Source organism: Cydia pomonella, chromosome 15 (genome assembly GCF_033807575.1).
Source record: "Cydia pomonella isolate Wapato2018A chromosome 15, ilCydPomo1, whole genome shotgun sequence".
Lineage (NCBI taxonomy): Eukaryota > Metazoa > Arthropoda > Insecta > Lepidoptera > Tortricidae > Cydia > Cydia pomonella.
This window is the reverse complement of record NC_084717.1, coordinates 11029992-11057645: the sequence shown is the minus strand read 5'-3', so window position 1 is coordinate 11057645 and position 27654 is coordinate 11029992. Positions and strand designations below refer to the sequence as shown.

The 27654-nt window shown below is 33.8% G+C and overlaps 3 protein-coding genes across 4 annotated transcripts; all 3 read left to right on the top strand.

The window, feature by feature from the left end:
* Positions 1-1801: 1801 nt before the first annotated feature.
* Positions 1802-22875, top strand: LOC133525870 (uncharacterized). Its single transcript, XM_061862277.1, has 15 exons — positions 1802-1960; positions 3942-4017; positions 4499-4587; positions 5207-5318; positions 8690-8775; positions 10559-10634; positions 10885-10973; positions 13228-13339; positions 15799-15887; positions 16079-16190; positions 17481-17644; positions 18722-18797; positions 18905-18993; positions 19521-19632; positions 22758-22875. Exons 1-15 carry the CDS (start codon positions 1883-1885, stop codon positions 22844-22846), a joined length of 1449 nt encoding a protein of 482 aa, XP_061718261.1. The 5' UTR covers positions 1802-1882; the 3' UTR covers positions 22847-22875.
* Positions 8777-13842, top strand: LOC133525786 (general odorant-binding protein 19a-like). 2 transcript variants are annotated; one of them, XM_061862176.1, is made up of 5 exons: positions 8777-8923; positions 10559-10634; positions 10885-10973; positions 13228-13339; positions 13682-13842. In XM_061862176.1, the coding sequence occupies exons 2-5, from the start codon at positions 10559-10561 to the stop codon at positions 13768-13770; spliced, it is 366 nt and encodes a 121-aa protein (XP_061718160.1). In that variant the 5' UTR covers positions 8777-8923; the 3' UTR covers positions 13771-13842. The 2 variants fall into 2 exon arrangements, with proteins under 2 accessions (XP_061718160.1, XP_061718162.1); XM_061862178.1 differs by lacking the exon at positions 8777-8923 and adding an exon at positions 9470-9568.
* On the top strand, positions 14139-15896 carry LOC133525787 (general odorant-binding protein 72-like). The gene is made up of 3 exons (XM_061862179.1): positions 14139-14297; positions 15131-15206; positions 15799-15896. Exons 1-3 carry the CDS (start codon positions 14232-14234, stop codon positions 15894-15896), a joined length of 240 nt encoding a protein of 79 aa, XP_061718163.1. The 5' UTR covers positions 14139-14231.
* Positions 22876-27654: the final 4779 nt, after the last annotated feature.

Below are 27654 nucleotides of genomic sequence, written 5' to 3'. Positions count from 1 at the left end.
TGCAGAGTTGCAGAGATTTTTGATTGTTGTTACTTATACTTTATTTTTTGGAGTAAGTTACGAGTATGTTATGACTGTAATGGACATACTTTCATAGGTTTAAAAAAATGGTTGATTTTTATTTTTCCATATAATATAATTCAGCAAGCAATATGACACTATTTTGTTTTAACTGGTGACCATGATGTATGAAATACATTGCCGCTCGGACAATATTCAAAAATTAATTATGTTTTGGTAGTTAAGACTAAGTAAAAAATAAACTTTCAGAATTGTTTTATAGCACTAAAACCAACGTCTAGTTTAAGTTTATGGTTATAACAAAAAACACACTCAATTTATTATTGTTATGATTATAATTCTTTTAAAATATTGAATTGTTATACAGTATTACAGATCAAATCGTAATACAAATCAAATTTAATACTAAGAATTTCACAAAATAATCGTCAAATATATAAAAAAATATAAAAAATACTAGTCTTGAATAAACGCTCAATTACAAAAAAAAAACCGGTCATGTGCGAGTCGGACTCGCACAGGGAGGGTTCCGAACCATTATCTATAAAAATGGTCACCCATCCAAGTACTGATCCCGTCTGACGTTGCTCAACTTCGGTGATTGGATGAGAATCTCGAGATTGGAAAGAAGTATTTATTTTATTCTGTTTTTAGTATTTGTTGTTATAGCGGCAACAGAAATACATAATCTGTAGAAATTTCAATTGGCTAACTATCACGGTTCAGGAGATACAGCCTGGTGACGGGCGGACGGACGGACGGACAGTGAAGTCTCAGTAATAGGGTCCCGTTTGACCCTTTGGGTACGGAACCCTAAAAATACAAGAAATACAAAAATTGGAGTATCAATTTCATCATTATTCAAATATAATAAATGATTAATCGTTTAGAATCACAATCAAATTAATCCTACGGTATTTTATCGTTCATGTAGTCTGGTGTGGTATAATACTTTGTCTTTGAATGAGATACTTTTTAATGCCGCATAAGGGGCATTTATCGTGGATGGGTTCTGCTCCGGCAGTGCCGGCGCAAGACCAAGATTTGGTGTGAGCAAGGTACATAAATGTATGCGAGGCCCTCTGGTGGCGCAAGAAATAACGAATATTTTTTTGCGTTGTATCACTTGCATCCGAGCTATACGTATTTGAGGCGCGAGGTCCTCGGACCACGAGGCCGTAAGCGGTTGCCCACGTTGCCCAGGGCTAGCGCCGCCTCTGTGCTCAGGGGGCCTAGCTAAGACACTCAACACAATCGTACATCATAAAAGAGAACATGGAAATATCAGGATGAAAGATGCTACGAAAAGTCTCGTGACGATTTCCATACATTATTCAAGTTTCACTTAGTGTGTTATCTATCAACAATTGTCATCTTGGTTAGGCTCCCAGCTTTTAAAAACAAAATTGGATTATATTAACGCTTTAGTGCCCAGTGACATCAAATTATGTCGGTAGAAACAAGGAAATTTATTGTATAAATGCCTGGGCTGCAAAGGGTTGGGCCTGTTGAAATTAAGTACTTAACATTACATAACAAGTTCTTTCTTTTTTGTTTAATTTCTATCGTATCTTTTTTTGTTTTACTCTGATATCAGGTATAATATCTAAGATGGCATAATTTTTGTTCGTATACTTACGTCATACGTCTAGAATAAAACGATATGCCTATAAGAAAGCTATTATTATATCACTTATGGCGCGTTCGTGATTCCATAAGTATAGTCCAATGAGACAATAATAAGCAATGTTTTATCCAACACTCTCCCCTATTATCACTGCATCACAACACGACAGACAACGTAAACATCTTCATATAAATAGCAACAAGGCATATTTCTTTCAAGTATTGTTTGTTCAAAATGAATAGGCAAGCATTTGAGTTGATGTGTTTTTTAACGTTCTTAACATGTTTTTTGCTGTTCAATGTTACATATGCGGTAAGCTGATGTGAATATAAATTACTATTTAGTTTTTGTAGGCTGTGATTAAATGTGTACCTACTAGAGTTATTCCTGAGTATTTAAAATTATTTAGGTATGCTCATGGAGAATAAAAAATATTCAAATTAGGATCGCTAATAGGCAGTGAAGTACAATGGAAATGGAAATTAATGTAAACAAACTAACTAATGTTCATTACGTATTTATCTCGCATTTTTTATGGACGGCCATCGAGGCTTTCAATAGGTAGTCAAATATTTTATTTAAATATAAATTGTAGTTAAAATTTACGTTTATCTAAACACACTTCATAAACCCCCTATGATGCGTTAGAAAACCGCAAATTACGACCAGCATAAAGCTAAACTGGTGTTAGAATGAATTTCTTATCTGAAAATATTATTATTAGATAATTATAACATCAATTCACGAGCAACTCTGAAGGACAAAGCAGTTTGATTTGATCTCTATTCTAATATCAGTTGGGATGACGTTTTATTCGGAATTATGTCACATATTTTAATTAGCTTGTATATAATTCGTTTTATTGTTTATAAAATAACTATAGCGCTATGTTGATATGAAATGAGCGATCAAGATGTTTTCCCAAAAACGCCACCTGACATCCGCGACATGGCAACGATGCCGCAATGTCGGTCGTAACATGCGGTTCCTGAACACGTCATAGACAGCTCTTAAAATGTGTATATTATATATAAAACAGTGTCAGTAACTTTACATATTTAGGCATTAAAACATTTGTTTTATAATAGGATCTTTATTATGAAACGAGCGAAGAGAGACCCAAACTCATGGTTTAATGCCTCTCCTCTAGTTGCTTGACTATTATAGTCAATAGTTTGATTGACATATTACCTAATGTCAAACATAGCATTTTGCAGTAGTTTTTTCGGGTGGACCTGTTTTTAAATAACGATTGGAATCAGGAGTTACTTTGCGGAAATCCATATTAATTAAAACACAAAATATTACTTTGCTAATCCGCGAAAACATAACGTGCTAGTCAATCAGTGCTAACCCGTGTTCCCACCCTCCCACCGCAAAAATAAATACGAAAATAAATATAACAATCTACCACCGAAAGTACAAACTCGACACGTGTTTCGCCTGGATTAAGCTTGTAGTAAATTTAATCAGTTTTCGTTTCGTGTAGTCATGTCGCTAAGACGCCAAGTTTCCAAGATATAAGTGAAAAACCCAAAAATGGGACCTTCAAACCCCCTTCTCCCCCCGGCTCAAGGGCTACGGCCGGGGACTTTTGATATGTTCATTTCGTATGTCCCTATAGTCCAAACAAAGTTACGGAGTCAAAAATTGTGCTCCAAACATTTTCCTCTATATTTTCTTATTGCTTGGCCTATATTGAAATGTGTTTTTCTCTATTGTGTTATAATCTTTAAGATTCTTAGGCTATACATAATTATACGGAACGTAATATGAACGAGCTATCTGGTCTGTAAAATGCTGTCATTGCCCTCAAATCGTAATAAAAAAACAAGTTTCGGCACACACTAGCGTAAAAAGAAATTATGTCGACTAGCAATTTGGAACATGTCCGATAAAGCTGGGGCCTGTAAAACCTATTTAAAAAAGTGGCCAAACTGGTCCCACTGACTTGTTAAAAAACACTATAGTTTATAATTAAAAGACATACTTTACACTGCGACTACACTAAGTTTGGAGAGACTTGGCAGTAACAACGCATACGATTTCCACCGACCGGCTGGAGTCGGGTCGCGCCGGAGCGCATTTTCATTGTGCGACAGAAGCGATGACGTCTGTCCGGAGCCGGTCGCGTCCGCGAGGAGCCGATCGGTTTGCGGCCGTACAAATACGAGTATGAAATGCGCGCCGACTCCGCCCGTTTGTTGGGAATCGTAATTTTGGTTTCCTATTCAATAATACTTCACAAGCAACTATATTAATACTTGTTCTTATGTTATCATTTATCATGCAGATGACAAGACAACAGTTGAAAAATTCAGGAAAAATGATGAAAAAATCCTGCATCCCGAAAAATGACGTAACTGAAGGTACATTCACAATATATTCTTATTTTCATCACACTCGTTACTAAAGTTTGTTATCCCACGTAACAAATATCGTTCCTTGAGAACCATAGTGCTATTTTTTTTAAGTAGCCCGTTATAGTATCCCACTGCTGGGTGAAGTACTCTTCCCGAAATTTCCAAAGCTCCCGTTGTGGTGCTCAGCTATTTCTGGCCATTCAAACAGTGACGTTATTAGATTTTTCAAAGGTTGAATTTTGAGGAACCAATTCATTATTTTGTACAACGACACCGTGGTACTCAAGGAGCGATATAGTAAAATGCTATTTAACTGATTACCTATACATTTGTAAATTCTCTATATTTGAGTAACTATTGCAAGTTTGGCGATATTGCACACAGTACAGAACAGAAGGTACATTATTTGATTTACAATACGGGTTTACATAACCTGCCAGGTTGTGGGGTTCAGTACAAATCAAACAAAGGCCATTTTTTATTTCAGAGCAAGTCGGTTCAATAGAGCAGGGAAAATTTATAGAAGAAAGAAATGTTATGTGTTATATCGCATGCATCTACACTATGACTCAAGTAGTAAGTATATGTCATTTTGTCTAAATAGATTTTCAGCACACAAAACCCCATGTAAATAGTTAATTTCTAAATTCGTGTGTAAAAGAATATTATGCATACCTAGGTATTATATGTATGCACATTTACAGTGGGGGTAGGGATAGTAATACAAGTAAAAAAAAAATAAAGAGTATCTTTTTTATATGAGTGATTCTAATCAACTCTGCGTAGGAACCATGCAGTTGATCCTTGAAGGACAAGTTGTTTTTTTTAGATGTGTGTATTTTAAAGATTTTAAAATACACAAATCTGTACAAGGTATGACTAATAAAGTCAAATTATAATAATTGATGAATTATACAGTATGTAACAGAACGAAAGGCAAAGAAAGAGACCCATTAATTTTTAGGTCATACTGAGCAACTTTTACTATGGGAGGAACCTCGAAATTGCGAAAAAAAATTGTCTTTCCTACAGGAAATTTCAACATCAGACCAGCAAAATGTACGAAAGAGAACGATTTTTTTTCGCGATTTCAGGGTTTGCCCCATAGTGAAAGTTGCTCAGAAAGACATAAACATTAATGGGTCTCTTTCTTTACCTTTCGTTCTGTTATATTGTATGTTTTATTTTGTTGCAGGTAAAAAATAATAAGTTAAGTCACGAAGCTGTACTCAAGCAGGTAGACATGATGTTCCCGGCCGACATGCGCGTCGCTGTCAAGGCTATGGCTGAAAAATGCAAGGACGTCTGTGAGTAGTACCTCCCCATTCTGGCAGTGGAGTTAAGGGGCTCCCCGCGGTTTTCATCGATTTTTGACAAGTTTTGAGTCGTTACTACGACATTTGCACTACAGATAGAATTATAAGACAAACGGCTATCGGTTCTTCAATCTTTTATCTCCATTTTGGTCTGCCGGATTTTGAAAGAGATGAATACTTATTTTTAAGATTGTTTTAAACATTGTCTTAAAAAACACTTTTTCCGTTACTCGAAACTCGATTGCTGTGAAGGATCTTACATATACAAAATCTACATATTTGGGTTCGTCTTTGACGTCTCTAAAAACCAGTCAGTAATATTAACTTTAAACTACACAAAAGCCAGAAAACAAGATTTTCGGCCTAAAATTGTTCAACTTTGATGCCAAATATCTTGAAGACAATGAATTTTGAAGTAAATATGGGATAGTATATTGCTTAAAACAGTTGCTGTTAATATGATAAGCTACAAAAAACATTAGAAAACTAGGGGATTCATATCGAAGGTCATTGGCGCCAGGAAGCTCCTTAATGGTTTTTTTACCCTCAACTCTCGTTTCACTCATTTTAGGATTATATAGTCACAGATATATGAAGATTACAAAGCAATACTTTTATATTTAAGGAATAATCGGCTTATTAAGTATATCACGGAGACCACTTTTGATCTTGACTCTTTTATATCTATGTCAGAGATCGCGTGCGTCAGACATTTCGAACATATAAAATTAACGATAAGTATAGCTTTCATCTATCAAGGATATATTATGCCCTTATACACCGTGTTTTTATTGAATTCCGTTAACTAAATGGATAAGTACGTTTAAGGAAACTAAATGGCATAGTTAATTTAAAAAAAAGTATATACTTATAAAATATAGCGTTGTTGTAACACGGGCATTACATTTAATTCAACCAAGCAATTGAAAACTATGACATATCAATGTCATTTCGAGTATTTCCGTTTAGTAGCAAATGTACACACTCGTACTAAACACTAATCAATATGTAAACAGGCCCTAGGGCAAGTGTATATGCTTGTGAGGGCCTCATAAGATAAAAATAAATTATTGATTATCCCCGAAATGGAGTTGATTAGAATACCGGTGTCTTTGAAAAAGTTACTTAATTTAAGCTCAAGAATGCACCCTTATTAAAGGAAATTTAAAAAAAAAAACACGGTGTACATTATAGGTACATAAACATTACGCATTATGTAACGTAAATCATGTTCGAATACAGTAAGTAGGTATATATAATTTAAGAATTAAATATGTTACGTTTTTCCTTAATCTACCTAGAATGTGTTTTGCTAACGTAATGGAAATCTTAAAAATAATAAATTACCGTAACGTGACTTACTTATGTGACAGGAAAAACTAGCTTGCCTTAAACCTTTGTAATCATAACCATCATAACACTTGTTAAAAAAACTTTATAGCATCTAAAGGGGAACGGAAACGACTGCTTCTCCATACAAACGTATGGAGAAGCAGTACCCATTTTCCTCTGTGGATATTAACGTTACAGAAAATGTTTTTACACAATTTAATGTATCGGCCCGATTCGAAGAGTGAGATACGACAACGATAAGTTCTGGTTTAGATAAGTTCTCATCTAGATATCGTTTGTATGTCATATAAGTATAATTGACAGAAACAGCTCGATTCAGTCTGGCCTAGTGGGTAGTGACCCTGCCTTTGAAGCCGATGGTCCCGGGTCAAATCCTGATAAGGGCATTTATTCGTGTGATGAGCATGGATATTTGTTACTGAGTCATGGCTGTTTTCTATGTATTTAAGTATTTATAGATATTTATATATTATATATATCGTTGTCTAAGTACCCTCAACACATGACTTATTGAGCTTACTGTGGGACTTAGTCAATTTGTGTAATAATGTCCTATAATATTTATATATTTATCCCGGTAACGACGTTAGAAATATCGTAAATAGATCTTATTGGGATCACAGCGGAATCGAAATAAACGTCAATTTTGACATGTCGTTTAGTTATCGATCTTTCCGAGATCTTAAACGTGTCTTAATCATTCTTCTAATCGGGCCGTATATATTAACCTCAGCTAAGATGTCCCTTCGTTGGATTAATATACTTATATACTTATAGAGCTTTTAAAAGTTTGCAAGGAATTTATTTTTTGTTGCAAACATTTATATAAATATTTTTCATAATGTCATTATCCAGCTATGGCAGTATGGTTCCATTTTTATCACCTGTCAATATGTCCGTCACTTTCGCACTTACATACTTGTTAGAAAGTGATAGGCATAGTGACAAATGATAAAGAGACGACCATCTTAGCCCTACAGGAGAAACATGGGGACTACATTTTTATGGAAAAGCGGTCGTCCACTATCATCTTAGTGACATCATTACATATCATTCTTTTTTTGACATTATTACTTACTTATTTTACTTATCGATTAAGTTAATTTTAACTTTTAATTATGACGTATTTTGCAAATTTTCTTGTCTTCGGGGACTGCCATGAGTTCTCACATAGTAATTGTTTGTTTTTACACTTATCAGAAATCATGTCTATGTACATATAAGCTTATATGTACTCACACAAATTTAAGCATTGGTCTTTCCTGTGTCCGAAATTTAAGAACTTTGGTGAAATATATGTGCACAAAACGACGGCGAAACTGTTTGTATTGTAGGCACGTTGTAGGCAACAACCAGAAATTATGCTGTATCATCCTTAACTTTTTGCCTGCTTATCTGCTACCACTTTTTTTGTAAGTAGGCTAATAGGTAGGAATCGTTATTATCATATTATAAACTGAAATAAATGTCATATACTAAGAAAAAATGACCAAGGCCTCCAAGCCCCAGGCTGGAATCGAACCAGCGTCCTCTGCTATAGCGGCAGGTGCCTGAGCCACTCGGCCACCGCGGTCACGGCGGCATAGGTCGAATTTTTCCAATTATATGCATTTCTTACTGAAGACTTATATTAATATTTTCTGAAAATAATTTAATTGGTTCCAATACTTCAAATAGGTACCTACCATATTTCTTATAAACTTACAAACTGTACTGTACGTTTTTATAATAAAGTCCCCGCAGATATAGTGAATTTACCACTTAACAAGTTTAAGTCACATATTAAGCGCTCCTTGTTACGTAAGGCGTACTACACTGTAAATGATTTTATAGACGATAGAGATGCCTTTAAGCCGACGAAAAATTTATGTATGTATTTAACTATAAAAGTATGTATATCGCCGCCCTAGTACTTATAGTAGGTACAAGCTTTCCTTTGTTTGGGGCTAGGTCGATCCGTGTAAGATTGTACCCAAATATGTATTTATTTATAACTTTCTTTGTTACAGCAAAGAAATACAAAGACATATGTGAAGCTTCATATTGGACTGCAAAATGCATGTACGACGCTGATCCGGCAAACTTCGTTTTTCCATAAGTGGCTTAAAAAATCGTGATGTGATACATAATATATTATAATTGTGGTACATAATACCTATATTATTATTGTGATGCATAATATAATATAAGCATTGCCTTTGAAACTGGCTTTGTATGTGACCTTAAATAAAATACTTAAATAGGTATGTACAAATTGATTTGCCAGAGCTGAACCAAATGTCTATAAAATATTGACAGTGCATATTACAAACAAGATTGGTCTAAAAATAGAGTTGAACAACAGTAGGTAGGTATATATGTTAAGCATAACATTTGTATGACCCACTATCGATTAATAAGATGGAAATAAGCTAAGCTATAAGAAGACATTTGTTGCCATAAGGTTTATGAGACTAAGTATTTATTAAGGTTAGGAGCAGAATAGTCAAGGTCCGGCCATGATTCGATAATTTCATATTTCGATACACAACTGGTGTTTTTTCATAACATTGAACGAAACATTTGTACTCGGAAATACTACTAATACTAATAGTACTAACGGCTTAATATGATATGGCATAAACGTTTAATACCCAGTTACAATGTATGCAACATTTAACGACCCACTAATTTCCTCTTTAGAATTACCAGTCATTTAAAATTTGATTCGTACCGTGGTATTAAATTTTTGGATATAAAACCGGAAGGATTTTTCTGGTAATGATTTTGCTTCTGGTTTTGGGTGACAATACAAGCTTATTTGTTATAGTGCAGTGCCATTTATAATGAAACATTTTACTGTGTTAAGTTTAGTATTGGCTATAATATGTTCGGATACGACGTTTGGGGTAAGTTTTAAAATATAGGTATATTTAGGTGATATGAACATTAGTAGTACATTAAAAATGAAATCTAATTTATTTTCAGGCAACTAAGGCCCATAGATACATACCTTACAAACTAACGTACAGTTAGCTGCAAAAATATGTATCGAGAGAATCGTCTCGTAAATATGGTACTACGCTCTTATTACACTGGAATAAGGTGCTATGGGACATATTTTTGAGTACGATGTGTACACCCATATTTTTACACTTGACTGTACATTTACCTTATCGTAGCCGAAATAATAACGATTCCTGTGAAAAAGAGATAAAATCTGAAACCTTGATGGATATTATAAATAAATAAATAAATATTATAGGGCATTATTACACAAATTGACTAAGTCCCACAGTAAGCTCAATAAGGCTTGTATTGAGGGTACTTAGACAACGATATATATAATATATAAATGTTTATAAATACTTAAATACATAGAAAACACCCATGACTCAGGAACAAATATCCATGCTCATCACACGAATAAATGCCCTTACCAGGATTTGAACCCGGGACCATCAGCTTCGTAGGCAGGGTCACTACCCACTAGGCCAAACCGGTCGTCAAAAATATTATAATTTCGGCAAAACGACTTAATAGTACATTACGATACAAGTGCGAAAAATAGGAAATTCGAAACGAGTGGCGATAAATTAAAACACGACCGAAGGGAGTGTTTTAAATCGACACGAGTTGCGAATTACCTATTCGCACATGTATCGTACAACGTTTTACAGTACATATGGCCCTTTAAATGTTCGACACAGTAACGTAATATGCTACTTCTCGCACTAGTGCTATAAAGTAGCCCCATATGTACTGTAAAAGTTATTTCATACGCGCTGTCATATACTTTCGGTAAATTATACTAGGTTGAATTAGATTTAATTACTAGGTACATGTGTTGGGATGTAGTGTCGTTAAAGAAAAATAATTCAGAGGAAGCATATTTACAGATGACTCGAGAACAGCTCAAAAAAACATTAACGATGACTAAGAAACAATGCATGCCGAAAACCGGAGTAACAGAAGGTAAGAACTACTAAAATTGGATCAACAACTTTATATTGAAAAGTGTAAAGATTAAAAAAAAACGTAGTAACTGTGCTTCGAGGATTGTTGGGCTGAAGCAGCGGGTCCTACCACGTTTTGACCAAAATAAATTCTAAATATATTTGTTATAATATCGTTATATAGGATATGATATTGATATGATATCGGGGTAATGTATAAATGTTATCGTTTTAAAGGTCTGTTGATTAATTTAAATATTGTTTTGCAGAAAAAGTAGGCAGGATCGAGCAAGGTGTGTTCTACGAAGAAAAAAACGTGATGTGCTACGTCGCTTGTATCTACAAGTCCATTCAAGTGGTAAGGAACAATGGTCCTGATAAAGGTGTGTGTATATTATATGCACTATTTTCATATATAGAGAGAGATAGAAGATGAGAAGAAATACAAAGTAATTTTAAAACAACAAAGTAAATACAGGTCAGTTCAGAAATGATGATGTTCTGAGATAATACAATTTAAATATACTCGTGTACACCGTGGGACAATTAAACCCGACAGATTTTAACCACGCATTCCTTTGGTCATAAGGAGCAAAAAATGTTATATGAGTTTTGGTCAAACTGTTTTATATTTATTGTTACTTAATTTTATATCTTGGTGATAAAAAAAACCACTACAACGAATAAACAAGTTTTTTTAAATTTATAGATAAAAATTGCGAGTTTACTTTAAAAAAGTAATGTCTGGCAGAAGGTATGTCTAAACCAAGTCACATAGTGTAGTGGCAGCGTCACATCTTAAAAGGCAACAGAAACCAATTTTCACAAAAAATATCACTATCTCTAAAACAAGACTCAGATTTCAGGAAACTTTGTATGTTTAATCTCTAAATGCGGTCAAGAATACACCTTTAAAATCTTTCGGGTTTAATTGGCCCACGGTGTACCGCGGTGTATTTAACCGAATTGAGATCCACCTTTTTGAATATTAATGTCATTTAAAAGAGAGCATCGTGGGAGGTGGATACTTTAAAATAATGGAATAGGTAAGAGTCATTCAAAAGTTTTGCACATGGCACCGTTGTACTTCTGTAACACGTCGAAATCAGAAATCATTGCATTTATTCGTGACAAACTATAACATACAAAAGTATAACAACATAACGAAAGAAAGTTAAAACAACATAACGTTGAAGGCTCTATTCCAGCAGTGTACCTATATACAAAAAACTATTGTTTATGATTCTTTCGTAAATTATAGGTTAAATCAGTAGGTTCACCTTTGAGTTGGCCTTTTGGACTTATAAAAATAACCTTTATTACCTAACAGAGCTTCTTACGTCATGGAGAATAAACACGTTCCAAACTTAATTGTGAATAAAATCGTGTCATCCACGAGGACGCGAAAATTTGTCACATCTAACCTCTAAACGTGAATGACACGATCAGTCTCTGCTTCTTTAAACAAAATGAGGAGAAAATTAACTACAAAACCTTAAATATTGCAGAAACAATATAAGTAACAAATCCCTTAACATTTCCACTTCCAAAAATACCAAGTTATGGATCCGTCAATAATCAACATCAAGGTCGCGTTTTATAAATAAGGCTATAAGTATATTTAAGTTCGCTATTTATATTAACAATAAAATATTGTAAGAAAGAGAAGCAAACAACAAATTCATAACATATGGATTTACAAAAATAGGTGCCTGCCACAAAATCTTTAAACAACTATAGAGCCCGTCATAATTAAGGAAGTTAATTTTTTGTAGTGCTTACCCAGTAAAACAATAAAAATACGAGCACATACAAAGATAAGTAATTATTACTACGTCTTATGCATATTGCAAAGAAACCACAGTTCGTGGCAACATTACGTAGCAAAACCAGCGCTTTGCGGAAAAACCCATTGTTTTACTGATTGGGCTAGTTATAGCTACCGTCAAATGTATGTACGCGTGGAGCTTGCAGGCCGATTTACATTCAACAACTTGATATGGTTTTAATCTTATTTTTATATGACGAAGATTGCTTACACTGATTGGTGCATGCGAAATGAAGTTGGTCGTGCGTGAGATGCATGCTAATTACCAAGACATCGTGAATGTCGTATCAAAACCAGTTAAAGGCGTAATAAGGTTTTCAATCTAAATCGGGCTCCTGGACTGAGACTTTGGTATTATAGTTTTTGGACGTTATAATATTTATAATTTAAATCTTTTTGCTTGGACAGGAAATGTCATGCTTGAATTAATTTGTTTTGGTTTAAAATTTCATAGGTACCTATTAGATATTGTAACCCTTAGACCGTGAAAATGCCCACAGACGTTCACGGTTACAGTATAATATTAAGATTCACAGCTAGACTAGGGACGATTGTCTCACGACACTTGTCGCCAGCGACGTCGGTTGAAGTGCCGCGACGTTGCCAGACTTCGCTCGATATGTCGGGCGATATCACATGTTTTTTTTTTTTTTTTTTATTTGAATCTAAAGAAGATTACAAAAAGCCTTAAACTACTAATCTGCCAAACTGCAGTACTGTTTGTTGGCAGAAAAAAACTATAAAGTAAAGTCCGCAATGTCTATTTTCATGTATTTTGTGACAGGTCAAGAACGAGAAATTAAATAAAGATATGGTGGCAAAGCAAATCGATATTCTCTACCCTGCGGACATGAAGGCAGCCGTGAAAAAGTCTGTGGCGAAATGTATTGACGTTCGTAAGTGTCTATTTTAAAAACTACATTAAAGGTCAAATAACAAACATCATTTAATCCATTTGTATGGTGTGATGTGTAAAATATGCCAATAAGTACATAAAACCCAATGGTGATGGTTTATTAATAGCCACAAAAATCGAAGAATGCACTAAAATATGGCAGGTTATACTCGTACTACTAGTACTTCGGCGCAAAAAAAAATTGAGAACGTAACTAGGTATCTAAAATTGTTATTACTATATTCCCGTTATTTTTTTTATGACACTGTCCCCAGTGTCAGACACTTTAAGCCGAAAAGCATGAACTACGATCAGTACAGCGTTATTTTATTTTGTTTTTCAGAGGACAATTACAACACGGAGTGTGAGCGAGTGTTCTATGCTGTAAAGTGTTTGTACGAAGACAACCCACCCAATTTCATTTTCCCATAAATTTGATTATCAGTTGCTATTACTGACTTAGTTGTATTTAAACGATTTAGCAATAAATAAGTTTTTCGATAAGCTGAGTTTACTTATTTTAAGAAATATTTTGTTTGTTTGTTTTCTGTGAAACATGTAATTTCGCTTAATAAAGGTAACTTTAAAAGTATACATCAGTCAATAGAATATTTAAATACCTAGCAGATTTTTCCACTGCAACCGAACATAAATTAATTACCACTTTGATTGTACGTACATGCAATGTGGGTGTTAATACCAGGTGTTGCTTATAAAAATAACTGCTTATTTTGTTTAAACTGCCGTCAATTATATCTAAATAACCATACACTCCTTTCAAAACTATAGTTTATAATGAAGTATTAAGAAGAGTATATAAAATCGTATACGCGGTTAGGTTAGAACTCTTTGTGTTTCAGCACAGACAGCTTCAAACGAATTTTATAGATAAAATGAGCTTTCTACGATATTTTGCTGTCGTTTTTATAACCACACTATGTATACGGAGTTCATTTGCGGTAAGTATTTGGCAAAAACGGCCTTTAAATTTACATAGAATTTATTTTTGGTATATGCTATAAGTTGGGCGGCGCAACTCAAAGCCATGATCATTATTATTATTTAATTACTGCATATTATTATTATTTCATAAAACCTATCTCGAAAAGAGCCTGGCAAGAATTTGGCAAAGGTATTTTTTCTTAATTTGGCTGAGGGATGATTTTTTATTTTAACATACATGCATTAGCAGATTACTTAACATTAAAAAAACATTATAACATACAATTAATTCTATAATAATTTATTATAATAAATAATATGTTTAATAAAAATATTAAATCTAGCAATAATAAATATAATTAGAAAAAAAAGTAATATCTATAAATTACGGATTACATAATTGTTTGTAAGTGACATCTATAAACTTAGTAAGAAAACAGTTAAACAAATCTATTTCGGTCGAGATCTTATTCAAAATATTTTAGTGGAATAACTTAGGAGATTTTAGGACACACGGTAAAATTGCACTTATTATGTATGTATTATTACGAGTAATAGGAAACTCTTTTTATCCACTAAATTTCATCGACTACTGACGTAAAAAAAAAGAAAAAAAAAATAGATCAATGTCGCGAAGACCATCTACAAGCTCTTTCATCGGTTTTAACTGTTGCTTTTGTACACATACTCCACTTACAAAAGGTCGGTAGAGCCGGTAGAGGTCGATCAAGCTCTGGCTTTCTATTTCTGAGCAACGTACGTATACGAGTATTCTTGTCCTATGAGTCCTCTGACGGACTTTCCTACAAAACATTTTATATGCCTTTCTATATTTATCAAATGTTTACAGATGACTAGAGCGCAACTGAAAAATTCCGGAAAACTTCTAAAGAAAACATGTATGCCAAAACATGATGTAACAGAAGGTACGGATATATCATAACATAACTGATCACAGAATAAGTACTACAGTAAAGAAAGGAAACCTCCTTCAAAACGGAAGTTTAACAGCGTTTCAGGGTCAAATCATGTTGTCCCTTTCTAATGTCTCGGCTATTTATGGTTGCCAAAATTAAAGTCATTTTCTTATCTGTAGCTGTGCACGCAAAGGGACGTCAAGTTTTGCCAACCCTAATAATTGCTCGTAGCAATGCTGAGCCGAACGGAGCCGAGCACGCCCGAATGCTGGAGTTTCCCTCGACTGATATAATATATGATGATAATATATGTTGTTATGATACCAACATTTAATTATTATTTTAGGTCTTACGTATTTTGTATGTACATAAACATCTTTCTAAGCCAACGTTCAAATAATATATTTGTATTTGCACGCCTCTAAGACACTGACAAGGTGGTGTAAATATATTTTTGGAACATTGGCATGTTTTATGTTTGTGAACTCAACCGTACATAAGTAGCGTTAGTTGCAGACTTGCTGAGTGTATGTTAATATGTATCTTTGTTTACAAAGTATATTTTTGTTATAATTTATTAAGTTATACATAATGTTTACAGATCAAGTTGGAAAGATAGAGCAAGGCAAGTTTTTAGAAGAAAAGGATGTAATGTGCTATATAGCGTGCATTTATTCAGTTGGTGGTGTGGTAAGTTGACAACCAATGTCAATAATTGACGATAAAAAGAGTTAAGACGACTTTAAATATAAATATGCATTCCGTAACGTAAAAAATACCACCTTATGTTTGGCCTGGACACATTATGCATCATTTAACGTCCGATTTTGACTGCTAAAACCGTTAAACCGTTATAGTTATTTGATGGCTTCATTTTTTAGGTCAAAAATAACAAAGTAACGGTCGATGCCATGGTGAAACAGGTTGATATGATGTTCCCGAATGAAATGAAAGATCCCGTAAAAGCAGCTATAGAAAATTGCAAAGGAGTAGGTAAGTACCTATATTTCAAAACATTTAGTTACTCAAGCAATTTTACGGGCCTGAATTTAATAATTTGAAGTGAAAAGGTTCCTTTGTTTTTTTATTTAATAAATTGTAAACTATGTACTAAGTTTTTATCAAAATAGCATACTGATCAAATATGAAATGATACATCTGAGCACAACGCATCAATGTACCGCCTACCGCAGTACATTATTTATTTTGACAAAATATACTCTTGCATTTCAACAAATATTACTTGTTTTCAGCCAAAAAATACAAGGACATCTGCGAAGCCAGTTATTACACTGCAAAATGTCTTTACGACACCGATCCTGCCAATTTCGTATTTCCTTAATTTGTTTCAAAAAACATTGTCATATTTAATAAAGTTGAGTGAATCTACAGAGCTTTCTATTTGTATAGGTTTTTCTAATAATAATAAAAGCCAAAATTAGACTTATAAAAGATTAATTTGACATTACATTATTAACAAATTAAAACTATGTCCTTTTTCACCAATTATTGCAAAAAAACGAAAATGAACACTTATTTATTATTAAGACAACTAACAATAAGCCAAACTGTTAACAATAACACTCGGTTTTTTTTAAAAATAAAACCGAGCTATACATATTTCATGTACATATTGTATACACCGTGTTTTTTTGAACTTCGTTAATTTCAAGGGTCCATTTCTGAGTTTAAATTATTGTAATTAACTCCATTTTGAAGATTATCATATTTTTCTGATAACATGATAAGGCCCTTACGAGCGTGTACACTTGATAAAGGGCCTCTTTACACATTGCTTAGTGTTTAGTATGAGTTTATACATTTGCTATTAACGCAAGTACTATCTCGGACGATCGATGTTCGAAATGAGATTGATATGTCAGTTTTCAATTATTTGGTTAAGTCAATTATAATGTCCGTGCTACAACAACGCTATATGCAGCATTAAATTACTTACTATTTAAGAAAAAAAAATACAAATATTTATTTGAAAATTAACTATGTATGTCATTTACATTCCTAGTAGTTAGGCATACCTAAAAGTTAACGAATTTCAATGAAAATACTGTGTATGGCATGAAACTTACGCAACTAATTTGATAAAAGATGTGGTAATTTGTATGGTATTTTGCTGAAGCGCAACGAGTGCTCAAGATTAGACATTAATTTTGCTGCATAAATGCCAATAGAGCTATGTAAACACAGACTCTACCCTCTTGATTGCACTTTAGTGTCAACAATTAGTGCAATTAACCTCTTCCCAATGCCATCAATTTCATTAAGCCCGACGTTTGTATTGTAATCAAGGGAAATTGACTTCCTTTATATGGTTTGAAGAAAACGACAATCGTTTTGTTGCGCCTTTGTGGCAGCGAAGATTAGTCATGGAACGGCAAACCTGGGTGTTTGTTATGGTGCTTGCTTTTTTAGCTAATGGATGTGATGCTGTAAGTTTTTTGAACTACATTTCCTGTATTTAAAATTGCTTTTTATAATAATTGGCAAGAGGTACATCACTTGTACTTCTATTATTTTATTTATTTATTGTTCAGAACACATACAGTCATACGGAGAGTAGTCACATAGTCATATGGAGGTTCATATATGTAAACATAGACATGTAAACATCAAAAGATACCGAAGCGTTTTTGCGAAGAGGAGATAAGTAAAACATTAGGTATAATTTATTTTATCAACAACAGTCTGGATCTCGTAAATTCTTTTAAAGCAGCAAGAGAGTGCATAAATGGATCGATGTTAAAGAAATACTCATTATAGTTTTTCGATGCTCGTTTGAAAAAAAGTATGTCTGGAATAATTAGTACGTGCGAAACTCACATAAAACAAATTACGTGGACGTAAGGAGCGATGCGGTACATTAAACATAATATTTTGTAACAAAATTGGGTAGTTAATTTCATTTTTTAAGATATTGAAGAAGAAAATTGATACTTTTAGGAGATATAGTAAGGACTATTCATTCACAGTCGAATAATTACTTACAGACAGTCATTTTTACTGTATTGAGCGTAATTGCTCTCAAATGTACCTACTCCTGGGTCACACTAGAATACTTTGGGTTACAATAGAAAACAGTTTATGCATATATGTAAGTTGTGATTTTTAATATGAATGTTAGTAACACGAAATACTAATAAAAAAGAGTATCCATTATGCAGTACCCCTAGTGTAAATTTAGTCGATAGCGAAACGTGACGTACGCGTTTGCGTTAAGTCTCATTTTGTATGGGTTTTTGAACAGCGCGCCAAGCGGGACGTTTTGGAAAGTCAAAAATCTCATACAAAATGACACTTAACGCAAACGCGTACGTCACGTTTCGCTGTCGAAAATATTTACACTAGGGGTACTGATAAAGATTTAGTCAGAAACTTAGGCTTTTATAAGCTTTTACGAGACATTTTTGGGTAAGTCCACAGGAGACTCTGGACTGCTGTATGTGACTCCTTTATTTACACATATAACTTTTTATTAGAAATTATTTAGAACAAAAGTCTAATTACAGCTAACCAGAGCGCAAATGAAAAAATCTGCAGCAGCGTTCAAAAAGAAATGTATGGCTAAAGAAAATGTTTCTGAAGGTATTTTTTTCAGTGATACTTGCTAATTTTAACTTTATTGTGCAATAAAACTTTAGAAAATCAGCTACGATTTGTTAAATTTCAACTAATATGAATTCCCTTTATAGATATGATCGGGGACATAGAAAAAGGAAAGTTTATCGAAGACAAAGGAGTCATGTGCTATATTGCGTGCATTTACCAAATGGCTAATGTCGTAAGTAATTCTCACAAAATTAACCCCGAATTGGGAGGTATGCACAAACATACAACAACTCAATCCGTAACTTAAATATTTGTTAAAAGAGAATAAGAGCGCAGAACGGTGTTAGCGCACTAGAACGCAATTTCCAACCTTAATTTGAATGATTATTGCATGAAATTGTGTGGAAACGCGCTTCGCAACAACACGTTCAATTGTGCATCACCTGAATGAGCGGTGCTCTTGAAATGGCTAGTCTTTGATATTGGTTCGATTAATTTGTTAGAAATATGTAGGTAGGCAAACTACAAAGTCTTGACAGCCGCGGAGCGCGTGAACTGCACCTCTCCGTGTTTACACGAAGGTACGCAATACGCATTAAACGACTCAAACTGACTAACAGGGGAAACCCCTACTTCTTGGCAGCACGATAAAAAATATAAAGTTATGCAATATCTTCATGTCATCACATGTTGCCTGAGCCATATCCAAAGTAAACAACTTTTTTGGTTATGAATTTGTATTTTTTGTGTCAATTTCAGGTTAAAAATAACAAACTAAGCTATGAAGCATCCATAAAACAGATCGATATAATGTATCCCGCAGAATTAAAAGAACCTGCCAAAAAGTCGGTGGAAGCGTGTAAGGACATATGTGAGTATCTACCTTAAGAACCACATATGTGACACACATATGGGACATATGTGAGTTTACCGTGATAGCCCATACAAAAAGAGAAAACTTTTTTCCACTTCTAAATATTTAGTTATTGAGACTATTAAAAACTAGGTTTATAGATTTAACTTTTTTTTCAAAAATTGCAAAACAATTTTTTTTTTCAAAAAGCGAAATCTATAAACCTAGCATACATATATTATGCTGAAGCGATCGACATCAAAGTGATTTGGTAAGATTTAGTTAGTGGAAACCGTTTTTCCCGAAATGGAATTTCATAGAAAAAGTACCGTTATTTCGTTAGGATCACAAAGCTATTCTTCTCTGTTAAACACAAATAATCAGCCAGTAAGAACCAGGAAAACAAAAAGCGTAAGACAAAGACAGTATGATTCTCTCTATGTTTGAAATGAGACCGCCCTGGGCCAAACTCAACTATGTACCATATTATTATTTAGATACAAAAGAATGTTTCGTAACCGAATAACAATTCGGTCTTGTGTTTCAATTTTAAAGTTCATGACATGATATTCTATTCTATTTTAACCTAGTCTATACGGTAATATAGTAATTTTACTTATAAGAAATTAAATAAAATAAAAGCGGCCAAGTGCGAGTCGGACTCGCGCATGAAGGGTTCCGTACCATTTAAGACGTATTAAAAAAAATCTACTTGCTAGATCTTGTTCAACATTTTACCACTTTGGACACACATTTTACCACTTTGGAAGTGTCTCTCGCGCAAACTATTCAGTTTAGAAGAAAATGATATTAGGAACCTAAATATCATTTTTGAAGACCTATCCATAGATACCCCACACATACATTTAAATTTTTTATGACGTATTAAAAAAAAACTACTCACTAGATCTCGTTCAAACCAATTTTCGGTGGAAGTTTGCATGGTAATGTATATCATATATTTTTTTTTTGATTTTTAATTCTGTTATTTTAGGAGTTACAGGGGGGGGACACACATTTTTTCACTTTGGAAGTGTCTCGCGCAAACTATTCAGTTTAGAAAAAAATGATATTAGAAACCTAAATATCATTTTTGAAGACCTATCCATAGATACCCCACACGTATGGGTTTGATGAAAAAATATTTTTTGAGTTTCAGTTCTAAGTATGGGGAACCCCCAAAATTTATTGTTTATTTTTTTATTTTTGTGTGAACATCTTAATGCGGTTCATAGAATACATCCACTTACTAAGTTTGAACAGTATAGCTCTTATAGTTTCGGAAAAAAGTGGCTGTGACATAATCGGACAGACAGACGGATATGACGAATCTATAAGGGTTCCGTTTTTTGCCATTTGGCTACGGAACCCTAAAAAGTCAGAAAGTCTTATAAGTTAATTTAGGACAATATATTGCGAAATGGTTAAATAAATTCACAATTAAGGTAAATTTTATAATAATTATTATTTTAATTTATTGATGTCCTTTCTCGTTGTGTAGGTTATAATAGAGTAATAGTAAAAAAAAAATATTAATAGTAAAAACATACAAATTACAATTTAAAATCCAAAATTCTATCGGTGTCATACTTATCTAACATGTTAATAAATATGAGTATAATTTATTATGTGAAGGCCGAAGGGATATTTATCTTCTATGATGCGTAATGCATATTTAATACGTAATTATCTTTTTATTTAACTGTAGATTTACTATTGAAAATGTAATAATACTTATAATAATGTTGTGCCTTATATTTTGGTCTGAGCTTGGACAAGGTCGAATTTAGGTCGGCATTTATACTAGATCCAACGTAATGACCGAACTATAATTGTATTTTAATAGCTATTCAACTCAAAAGCTACTCGAACTGAATAAACACATTTATATACATTCAATGCATCCACCGTGAAATTCATAAATATGTAGGTATAACTAAATTTAATAATTACATTATTTTTTTCCCTAACATTTTCCTCTATGACATACGTTTTTATGCCTAGGTAATCTAGGTATGTAATAACGTAGGCAGGGCCCTTTAAACTCGCAGCATGACCATGGACGTAAACAAGGTACTTACAGCACAGCCTAAACACAAGATTCGAAGTTGATGGTAAGTAAGGGGAGAATTGGGCACTTTTCGACTTAATTCGTAATAAAACCGTTATTTTTTTAATATAATCAACTTTTTGCTTCGTACTTATATCATTACCACATTTATTTGCCTACAATTACAACCCAGTACAGTTACACGTATAAAATTATAACCAGGCTCAATATTGCATGGGATTTTATAACGCCTTCCAAAAGTGCCCAATCTTCCCCATGAGTCTGGTGGTACCATGGCACCATGGTAAATTACTTCAATAGTTAACAATAAAACTGTTTTAAACTATAAGCCGTGATGGGTGCGACTCTGTATAATGGATGACAGATAATAGGTTCAAACTTTATTACAACAACTTCCTGATAGAGAACTTAAATGTTTTATTTGTGTACTAAATTGCGGTGTTGTGAATTGTGATAGATTAAAGTTCCACATAACACTGGCGAACAAACGAAATTTAAACATTAAATACAAGTCTAAAGGGTATTTATAGTGAGAGCCCATTGCATCCCTACTCTCAATTTACTAATTAATTCAAATATTTTTTTTGTAGTCTAATATTTTATCTCAATTAATTCGTTCGCAGATGATCTTGTTATATCGCTCGAAATCACATAAAAATGGTTACTTTTGCGCGTGAAAAACAGTCAAGGGCATGTGATGTTGACTAAACAAAATGATAGATGATACTTACCTGAGTGGTGTTGCCAATTACTAAGCTAAACTATCACAGTATACAAAAACAAGTATCAAAAACTCGTCTCGAGTTATGAGGTGGTGCCCGAACCTCCCGACTGCCAAATCCTCCCCTAGGAATATTACATAGATGTATGTTTGAGCCACAATATAGGTTTTTACTAAAAAAAATTAAAATATCTAACGTATAGTTTGGGGTACTCTATAGGTATTTCTAGGTCAGAATGTTTATTAACAAACATCAACATAGCACGTACTTTTTTGAATAAGTCAATATTTTCGGAAATAACCGCTCTGAAATTTTAGAACTTGTCTTAAATATTGACTTTTCGTTTACAGCGAAGAAATATAAGGATTTGTGCGAGGCCTCCTACTGGACTGCGAAGTGTATTTACGAGCATGACCCTAAAAACTTTGTATTCGCTTAGAACGATTGTTAATAAAAACTTGAATATAAGTTTCCGTGTTTCATTATCCTTTTGCTTGCACTTTATGCATATAATCATATATGCTGATTCACATTCAACTTCAATTCAGCCAGTAGAAAAAGGCGAAAAATTTAAATTTTCTATGAGAGGACAGAACCCTTCGCGCGTATTTTTTTTGATTTGCCGACCTTTCTACTGACAAGGTCGCTGTTCCAGAGTATATCACTTGTAAACTGTTTCTTGAATGCAAGGTCTCCTGAAACTCCTACCAATCGAAGAGTAAATACTTGCTCGTAATGTATGGAAAAGATCACGTAACTTTTCCTAGTATCTGTGATTCCGATTCATAAATTTTCGGTTGGTGTTAACGATGAATGATTGTCACGTATTTTAAGGGTTTATATACATGTATAATATATGTGAGCGACTGCTTGCATTTTATCCAATTTCGTTTGTGTGGGAATGATAATACTAGAATCTACTCATAGTGTTGTGTTCCTACCGGTAAGTAAGGTTGCCAGAGCTCAACGAGGGTGTGTAGGGTCGGCAACGCGCATGTAACTCCGGTCATGTATGCTTGTTTGCCATCGACGTCGTATAACAAAAAAGAACTTCACGACGTAATGATAAAATGTAGGTAGCTAAGACAATTAGTGAAAATGCACAAAAGTTAGAACAAACATACTGACTCTACATACAAAGTTTGGGTTAACCGTACAACTTGGAGGCTTCGATTTTAATTGAATAAACGTAAATAAACTAATCGATAGCTAAAAAAACAAACCAGGTATTTTATATTCTATCTTTATTTATAAATAAATTTCCGTCTATCGGATAGATAGATTCTATTCTACATTTTGTTTTACGTAAGCAGTCATTTTGATACTGGTGTTTCTAAGAAAGATACATAGAGAATACCCGTAGAAAAACAAAAGAAAAAGGATAAAAAATAAATTCTAAAATTTTGGATGTACTAATTGATTTAATGCGAATGCGATTACCTATTTTTATACAGAGGAATAAAATTCATTACTATAAACTTGCTCGTCATGCAGATTTGCACATCAAGTAATTACCTAGGAAGGCACATCGTCATGGCCAGCAATTATGCTCCGTTTAGGCATTAAACAATGCATTTTTCTTGGGTATCTCTGCTGAACATGTTATTACGTGAATAGAGCTACAAAATCGTAAATAGTCATTTACGTAGTGAAGGTGTAGTACAGCTTTGTCTTAACTTCTTTTTCTTGATCTCAGTGAATCACATCAGGCTTGTTAAATTAAGGGACGTTGCTATCCGCCATAATTAAAGAATTTGAACTCCCAGAAAGGTACTAAAATTACAGTTCCATTGGCTAGTTTATTATCCGTTGCAATCTTTATGCTATTATATCAATTTTGTAATAACATGCCAATTGGTTGGTCAAATTGGGGCAATTAAACGGTTAAAGTTTAAAGTAGAGATATAAATATAAATTAATCAATACAAAAAAACGGATAAGTGCGACTTGGCCTCGCTAACCGAGGGTTCCGTACTTTTTAGTATTTGTTGTTATAGCGGCAACAGAAATACATCATCTGTGAAAATTTCAACTGACTAACTATTACGGTTCATGAGATACAGCCTGGTGACAGACGGACACACAGACAGACAGACGGACGGACAGAGGAGTCTTAGTAACAGGGTCCCGTTTTACCCTTTGGGTACGGAACCCTAAAAATATATATGTTCTGAATGACAAAATGAAGGGACCATTTACAAACTCGTCGATATTTTTATAAAATAAAAATCACTAATTAAATAAATTAATCACTAATAATATTAGTAGAATTTTATTGCCAATGTCGACTCCATAGCTTGCTGCTTTAAGCACCTTACTAAATACCTTTGTGCCCCCCCCCCCCCCCCCCCCGACGCAAATTTAAAGGTTAAAAGTTTTTTAAGAAAAGTATTAGAGTTAGGTTAAATAGCAACATACCCAAAAGTTACCCACTTATAACTTGAAAAAAAAATACATAGTTAAGGAGCTATAATTAGTGTTCAGTTTATTGACTCCATTGTGTTACTTACTTACTTAGTCCGTTGGCTCAGCGACCCAAAATGAGACTTGGCCTCCGACACAAGACACCGCCACAACAACAAACATAATTAAACAGTTTCTATTTAAGTTACACGCATGAAAGTTTGTTGGCGTATGCTATAAACTCATGTGTGTATGCATTAAGTACACTTATAGTGCAATACAATTTAGGTACAAGGTTAATTTTCGTAACACAATGGAATCAATTAACTTAAAACTAATTATAGCTCCTTAACTATGCTTAACTACGTTTTTTTTGCAATTCACCCAAGTATCATAACTACATTAGTTTCAAAAGGAAATTAAGTAATTGGTTTGTCAGGAAACATAATTTTACCGAATCGTTAAGTAGATAAGTAATAAAGTATATTCTTTATAATACCAAGTAGTAAAATAAAAGTTAATAATGCAATAAAAACAAAATTTTAAATAACCCACGACGGTTAAAACGTAGTTGAAAAAGGATGCACAAATAAATGTTTACTGCAGCGCCTTCTGGTGAGTTGTCACCGTAACACCTATCTAAGAACATGCACTAATCAAACCCGAATCCATCACTGAAAGCCGCATCAAAATCGGACTAGTAGTTTTTGAGAAAAATGGCAACATTGCTTTGCACAAACATCCTCTCACCCCAAACGCATATACCGTCTCCGTTCCGTCGTGGGTAAAAAGTAATTAAACAGAACATTCTTTAAGTAAACAAGAATTAAATATATTGGGAAATGGACAGGACAAGGAGTTGGATTTAATCAAATACTATTAAATAAATAAAGGGCAAAATCAAGCTAGAATAACAATTCAGTTTGAACAGTTAGTTTAAATAGAATGGTATTAAGCAAGTCTTAATTCTACTTGCAAAGCATTCCACAGAGGAAGGTGAGGTGGGGGAGTTGTTGTAAAATTTTGAAGTATATAGACTTTATATTATGGAAGGTAGAGTTAAGGAATAGAATCTCCATATACCAAAAAGTGTGCGACAAAAAACCATAAATAAGTGGCGCTACAATACCTAGAATACTTGAGAAAATAATTTAATCATAGACAATTAGACAGCGCACTTCACTCCGTCAATAACGCCTAGGTTCTTAGCTATTCTAGCGCTACTCTGGAGCGATTTGGAACTATTATTTATAGCTGACAGCTGGACATTTGCAACATTTCTGCCTATGGAGATTCTATTCCTTGTGTCTACCTTCCATAAGTATGACCTTATGACAAATGTCATGTCACCTACATCAACGTCAAAATGAAACGTTTTATTTCTTCCTTTAAAAAAACGGAATGATGCATACTGTACTGGCCATATTGTTTATGGTTTTTAGAATAGTTTTTATATAATATTATATTGTCTGTGATTGGATTTGAAAATATAGAACTCTGCGCATTCATTGTAAAATGGTCTTCGATAATAAATTTACTTGAAGCAAGACGGCGTTTCAAATATAAAACAGATACCCAATCAACCACATACTTAACACCCCTCTTCTTTATTTTATTTAATATATCTATAAATAATAAATAAATATTATAGGACATTATTACACAAATTGACTAAGTCCCACAGTAAGCTCAATACGGCTTGTGTTGAGGGTACTTAGACAACGATATATATAATATATAAATATTTATAAATACTTAAATACATAGAAAACACCCATGACTCAGGTACAAATATCCATGCTCATCACACGAATAAATGCCCTTACCAGGATTTGAACCCGGGACCATCGGCTTCGTAGGCAGGGTCACTATCTACTAGGCCAAACTGGTCGTCAAAATCTTAGTTTCTTTTTTATTTTATTGAATATTGTAAGGGATAGGTGTACGAAGGAATAACTATTTACTCAAATTGAAAAGTATCAGTGATGTGCTAAATTTCAAGGACAACATACATACCTATTACAATAAATTGCTCTACTCATTAGTCCGCGTGTCAGGAAATAAATTACTGCAGGTATGGACCCGTAAAAATGGTTCAATTTAAACCTACAGACAAACAATAGAGCCTTCAACCTGATTCTGTTTGCTTCAATCTAAGTTCAATTCAATTTGATTGAATGGAAAAGCAATTGACAAAATGTCATTGCCAAAGGAAGTTCTTAAAAAAGCTGAATTTGTAAGACGGGAAGTAGTTTTTAGAGTTCCTTAGTCAACTAGAAACCGTTATAGTTTCGCCATGTCCGTCTGTCTGTCTGTCCGTCCGTCCGAAGCTTTGCATTTAACAAAAGTGTAAGCGACATAAAATTGCTTATTATGCTCTAGAGCATAAAGTAAAATCGTCTATTACCATCCTTACTAACTTAGCAATAAGATTCAAAATCTGCCATACAAACTGCCAGCCCTGCCGGCGCGCCCAAGACCAGCACGCTCCCGACTGGCGTGCGCCGTGCCCCTGACCGCCCCCCGTACGATTTTCTTTGAACAGATACGGTAAAATAACCTAAAAATATTGGAAATGTTTGTAAATTTTCCTCGCAATCAAAGTGAAAAGCTGAGTGACTCGACTAACTATATTGTTGCCTCGGCTAAAAATGGATCGCTTTATGCTCTTGTTGCACCATCTATTATTTCGTTCCAACCCTATAGTGTGAGGTATCGTTGGACAGATTTACAACCATTTTTTGATAAAGTGAATATTTTCGGAAATAATCGCTTTGAAAGAAAAAAAAAACATTAATTTTTCAGCCATGGGTCCATAAAATACGAAAAAAATCGTGAAAGTAG